Here is a 6,426-nt window from a genome sequence, read left to right as displayed (position 1 = left end):
TTAGTAGCAAGTGTAGCCACCGTCGATGGCTACATTGGCACCAGTCATGAAGCTGCTGGCGTCGCTGGCAAGGAAGACGCAAAGCCCGTTGAGCTCATCAACGTTACCAAGGCGAGCCTGGGGGGTCAAAGAGCGCCAGATCTTCTTCTGGGCCTCGAGGGCGGGAACACGGTTCAGCGCAGTGTCCATGTAACCGGGCGAAATGCAGTTGACGCGGATGTTAAACTTGGCCCACTCAGCGGCGAGAGACTTGCCGAATTGGATAACACCAGCCTTGGAAGCGTTGTAGCAGGATTGCTCCTGGGGGTAGTTGACAATGCTACCGCTCATGCTGGCAACAAGAACGATAGAACCGGGCTTTCCGGCAGCCATCATCGAGCGTCCAACAGCCTGGCTCATGAGGAACGAACCAGTCAAGTTGATGTCAATCAAGCGACGGAACATGGCTGGGTCGTAAGTCTCGGCTTTAATGTTGGAGTCGGCGATACCAGCACTGTTGATTAGGACATCGGGGGCGCCGTAGGTCTCGACAACGGAGTCTACGGCAGCGTTGATGGCAGCGCCGTCACGAACGTCAACCTTGAAGAAGGAAACAGGCAGTTGGGTCTTTTGGTGTAACTCAGCGGCGGCCTCGTCACCGAGTTCTTGGTTCGCATCGAAGATTACTAGGGCCTTAGCACCGGCCTCGGCGCAGGCGCGGGCCATGTGGTTTCCGAGACCTCGAGCACCACTGTATCAAGACCATGTCAGCACGCTGTTTCAGAGTATACCTCAATTACGTAGGCTGTAGCGGGATATATAACTTACCCAGTGATAATCACAACTTTGTCCATTATGCTCATCTTCTGCATCGTGGGAGGCAATTGGCGGTAAACACTGCGAGTGAGGGGCTCCACCTCGGTCTCCTCTGGGGGAGGGAAAGGCTTCGGCTTAGCATCGTCTCGGTTTACGGGAATGCTGAAGTGGTCGCTCGTAGATCCAGCAGTGCCCTTCGAGTCTGGAGAATAGACCGATACGGGAACTTCGGTCTCGCGAACGACGTCGCTCTTAGGGCGGATGACGGATTGGCTAAATGCTCGCTGAGCGGCAGGGAAGGTTCTGGAGATGGGCGCAGATGCGCGAGTGCTGTAGAAAAAGGGAGCAGCAGCTCGGGTAATGCGAAGCGCTGAACGACTCGACATTTTGATAGATATATGATGAATTGTATACGAAGGTATAAAATGTGAAGTAAATATGAGGTAGGTAGGTATTTGTTTAGGTAGATGGGAGAGTACACCCTCTTATTGTAGGTATTGTATATGTATGTGCAAGGATGCAGGGGAGGAAGAAATGTGGCTAGGCAGCTTGGTTTTGCATCCGAACCAGGAATTGACTAAGGTGTAAGCGCGATTGACTATGAATTAGTCTAGGTTCGATCGTCTCGAGGTTACCGGAAACTCTGAGGTGGCAATAAATGACGAAGCACAACACAAGAGTTAACTTTTGTAGATCCGGGGGGGCACAGGCAAACAAGTCCAATTTATAAGAATGTCAGGGGAAGTATGGCAATGGCCAATGTAGTAAAGAATCCGAGATCGGGGGTAGCGCCGCCAGAAAATATGATTCCAGGGTTATGTGTGAGATATGAAGGTCACAAGGACGAAGCTTCGATAAATTGAAAGCTTGGTCGGTAATAATATCGTGAACTAGCACCCTATGTCACGAGTTTGACAGATATTTTTTGGGTTTTGTTATATGGTCTTTGCGTTCGAGCTCAAAAGAGGTATAATTTCGTCTGACCGTCGACCTAAAGCTCTAGGGGTAGGTAGTAAAAAAGTCTAGGGAGGGGGCGTGGGGAGAGAAATATTTGTCTCGTGAGTTGTTTCGAGGATTCGACAGGGGCACAATACTAGATGTATTTGTATTGTTATGTACGACGAAGGCTAGAAGATAGTTATGCAAAAGCGGTAAACTCGTCTTTGATAATACTTTCGGCTTCACTTCAGATAGAGATAGAGATGAAAGGTTGATGAAATAGAAATAACAAATATAACGTCAACTAGTCAATTGCAAGAAGGGTCCTTTTCTACTCTGACTAGTTATCGCTTATTGTTCCCTTCCCTCAACAAAAAATGTGGACTTTCTTTTCTGACACTTGTCAGGACTTACACCTCAATTTTTTCCCCTTTACGATACATGGCAGGCGAACGAAGGGACTCTAGGTCAGCAGCTAACGGTAGACCGTCGCTCTAGATTAGTTGATCTTGAGTGTCCAGTTTCGCTAACTCCGAGACCGTAACAGGTTCCATACAAGCCAGTCCACAAAGATACACCACATGAACTTCCAAGGTTATGATAGCTTCTATCCAAGTATCGTATGGGTACCTGCCTACAGTGGACACGGCCGTAGGAGCTAATAAACAAGAGGGGAATATACGTATAATACAAGAGAAATATTGTACTGTAATATACGTTTGAGGAGGTATGAAAAGTATGAGATAGGAGAAGCATGTACATAATATCGCGCCATAACATGTAGGCGTATGTATCACATACCTACCTAGGTAACCACCTACCTACCTATCTTTTCTAAGAACCGGGATCAAACCAGACAAAGAACGGATGAGGGTGGCGGATAGCTACGCAAAGACGGACGAGAAAATCTTTCTTAGGTAGACTTGAACAGAACAGATGTCGATCAAGGGTAGCTTGCAGGCTTGTTGGCCCCGTATTATGCAGTACCTAGGTAGCTTTTAGGGGGTCCAGGGTCCCTAGCAAACTGCCAAGAACGTACCCAGCCGAGCCAAGCTTGCTTCTCAGTAGTAACTTGTAGGTACCTCTTACGTTCAAACCGACCTGACGGGGCCTAAAATTGGGGAAATAATGGGGCGATGGGTCCGGCATGCAGCCGAATGGACGCGGCTTTCTACTTAGCTTGCTCTTTAGCTTTCTAAGCTCCCCCCCTACCTGGGCCTATTTAGTTTGTTGGAAAGTCTTCCAGGTTTGTTCTATAGAATTTCGAAACTAACCTTATTTGAATCTAATAATTCATACGGTACATCGAAAAGGGAGTCAATAATGGAATAGACCTAGTTGTAATAGGGGGGAAAGAAAGAAAGAAAACGATAGGATTTCATCCTCGTCACGCATATACAGTTACTTAGCTTCATTACTATGCAATTGTTTGTACTTCATACGAACGCCTCTCAAGTTAGGTACATCCGACGTGGGGGGGGCTCAACTATTTTGTATTCGTAGTAATACATCCAATTAAGAGATTAAAACACCTCTTGCTTTCCCGCATCTAGTTAGAAACTAATAAAGTTTGGTTCTTTTGTTGGTTTAAATCTTTGTTTGTACTATGTAATTATAGGTTTGCTTAGTATAGAACTTATAGAACTCTACTTTAACTGTAGATTCCGTCAAGATTGATCCAAAAAGAGATACTTGAAAACTAAACTTAGAAAGTTCAAGTGTAAGTGTATATCTATTAGTATCATTAGTTACGACTATATACAGCAACATCTTCCTAAAGGGAGATGTGGATAGAGGTAGAGGTATACAATTAAATCACGCAAGTACCTACACTCTCAGTAAAAACTGTCATGAAAAGTTTCGCAACGCCAATTCATTGTAGTACATGTATACTCTTCCTATTCAGTGATACAATGTGACGTCTCAAAATGTTTTAAAGCAGCTCCGAGAATGTTCAGCTCGCGGGGAAGAAGGCTTCCGCAATTCCTACAGCTTACCCTTCAGTTCGTCAGGTGACGGAGATGGTGATATTTTAATATATTAAATGCGAGGTAAGAATAAGGTAGCCCAGAGCCACACCGCCGGAATGTTCATTGGCAATAAATAACAGTGTACCCAGCATGTATTTCCCTCCTAAAACCCATGTAGCTACGAAATAGAGAAGCAAAACAGATAGGATTTCTGGGGTCGTCTTAGCAAGGGTATAGTACTCGACGCACGCGGAGATTATGCGTCAAGTATATACCTCAGATCCGTGGGGTCCAAGACACTCCGCATCGGTGAGCTCTCGGTTTTGGTTTTTTTTTTTTTCCTTTGCTGAAAAAATGGAAGGGGAGAAAAACTCATCGTGAGAAATGTCCAACTAGACACTCGGACTCTCGGTGGTTGTATTAAGATGAGATTAATCTCTCTAAGAAAAAATCACCGTCCAGGTGACCCAAATCCCCCACACTTCCCACGCCTCAATTCGTAATGTGGATGGAATATAATTGACGATAATGCTGCGTAATGTTGATGATATTATAAGCAAATATCATATCGTCGAGGGTAAAGAAACATCGTGACATTGGTAGAACATGAACAAGCTCCCCGCCTCATCCCTCGTTAATAAATATAGCTTTAATGGTCCGTAAGAAACGGAAACTAGTCTGTGCTCAGACTATCTTATTTCAATATTAAAAAATAGAAATAAAAAACTCCGATTTGCGGCTCTGTCCGTCTCAACTAGAAACCTTGCGAGCCTCGTTTTCTCCCCCCCTAGATTAGATCCGCTACACAACGCACAGGCATAGCACGCAAACATTTCTCCCATCCTAAAATATAAGATTATTCCCGTGCTACGCGCGTTTTTACTAGGTGTCTACTAGGTATATTGTAACTTAGCCTATTATATTACGGATAATTCAGAATTGATCAACATTGAAAGCTTAGCTAAGAACAACTTAGCAGCTTAGATAGTAAAGGATTTGCTCATCCTGCATAGCTAGGCTGTTAAGGGACCTTGGGAACTATTTTACCTTGTTTTACGATCTCTAAACGCTACCTAGAGATACCTAGTCCGTAACGTGAGACGTGGAATGGGATGCGGACCTGCCATCTGCAATCCATTATCTATTGCTGTACCGACCAGAGCCAACTTAGGGTACCCGTGGAGCAAGCTAGCGTACAGATATATGCAGGTATCGTCCAAGTACCCTCTACGATACGTAATAGTGCAGTCGATGTGGGTTCTCGTTACGGTAGAGCTTCAAAACGGTGCATGTCAAGCTCCCCGCGAGTGCGTCTGTGGGGAAGGCCAGTCCCACAAAACCCAGCTACGTAAGATACTTGACTAGGTATCTAGCAAGGAGATCCTGAGATATGAATCGTTCCAAGCGGTGTATCTGCGCCATCGTGGCCATAGTGGATCGCCCACCAGTCGCCGTAATGCTACCAAACTTGCCTACGCGAACAACGCCAGCGCTCAACTTGCAGAGGTGGTCGCGCGCGGAATTTATCGAGGTAACTTCTTTTATTTGGCAAAACCGGAAACCAAAGTTTATTACATGCTTATACATACCTATACATATGTAGGAGGATATGTAGGAGGTAGATATCACACCCTCGCAGTATTCTTCCCTTTAATTGATAGATTATATAGATCATCTACTTCTATCTCTCAAGAAGGATATACATCTGACACGTTAAGATATTATGGACACCGAGCGGAATTGGGAATACCCGCAGGCTATGTGTTAGAATCAAAGCCCTAGAGGGCAACACACAAGCACTTTAGACAAGAACTGTCCGGAAAACGTGGGCAAGCTGACAAGTTTGACAGGGTGTGAAAAGCTCTGATAGGAAATTAATTCGAAGCCACCCCACCACCAACGACCAACTAATCGCCTAGTACATCCTTCACGATAGATACCCTTAGATATAGCACGAGTGTGCGGCGCAAGCCTGTAGATCCCTCAGATCTAAGATTGGTATGTCCTACCGAAAGTGTTTACCGAGTATCTTCCTATCCGCCCTTCACACAAAGGCGAAAAATTTTGGTATTTTCAGCACCAAAATTGTTCAAGTATCATTCTTGGTGTGGGTATGGAGCTCTCACGTATGCCAGATCCTTGTAAGGTAGAAGACGACCTTCCTTGATGAATTAAGTCCCATCCAACCAGTTCGCTTCAGCTACATGAGGAAGGGTTCTAGTGTCAGGGAGGCCCCTGTTAACGTGATTCTTTACGAGTCCACATCGGATGTGTACCGTACTCGGCTCGTTCGCTGTCGTCAACCCTTCCGGCGTCCGCTCCGTTTGTGATTTCGGCTTCCCTTGCATAGGTGAACCTCCAGCAATACACCGCCCATCCATCCCGGCCGCCCCGGCGCCGCCTTCTACGTCTCCCATACCTTTCACCAGGTAAGATCTGCATATCTTATCGTGTGCTCATCTGCAGGCAGCCGCAGAGTATCAACTAACAAGCCGAATTGGGTCCGCCTGAGGCTCCATACTTGCGCAACCCGTTCCACTGGTACCAAGTTGCCGGTATGTCATCTTATGCTAGGTTATCCGTGCTCTCAAGCCCAATCACCGTCCTAGATAGACTCCACTATATCTGTATCCCACGCGTTGGTCAATATCAGAAGCATCTCCACCTAGTTTCTCACATGTCAGTCTAAGAAGAAAATTTCTAACTCCTGAAACGACGTCGA

General features: G+C 45.8%; 1 protein-coding gene across 1 annotated transcript; it reads right to left on the bottom strand.

Annotated features, from left to right (window-relative positions):
* Positions 1-1,181, bottom strand: F4822DRAFT_430776 (NAD(P)-binding protein; the record flags this gene model as incomplete). The annotated part of the gene is made up of 2 exons (XM_051461361.1): positions 1-730; positions 808-1,181. The coding sequence occupies 2 exons, from the start codon at positions 1,179-1,181 to the stop codon at positions 1-3; spliced, it is 1,104 nt and encodes a 367-aa protein (XP_051313797.1).
* Positions 1,182-6,426: the final 5,245 nt, after the last annotated feature.

This window comes from Hypoxylon trugodes, assembly GCF_022578975.1.
Source record: "Hypoxylon trugodes strain CBS 135444 unplaced genomic scaffold F4822scaffold_6, whole genome shotgun sequence".
NCBI lineage: Eukaryota > Fungi > Ascomycota > Sordariomycetes > Xylariales > Hypoxylaceae > Hypoxylon > Hypoxylon trugodes.
The sequence above is the reverse complement of the archived record's forward strand: the minus strand, read 5'-3'. Positions and strand labels throughout refer to the sequence as shown.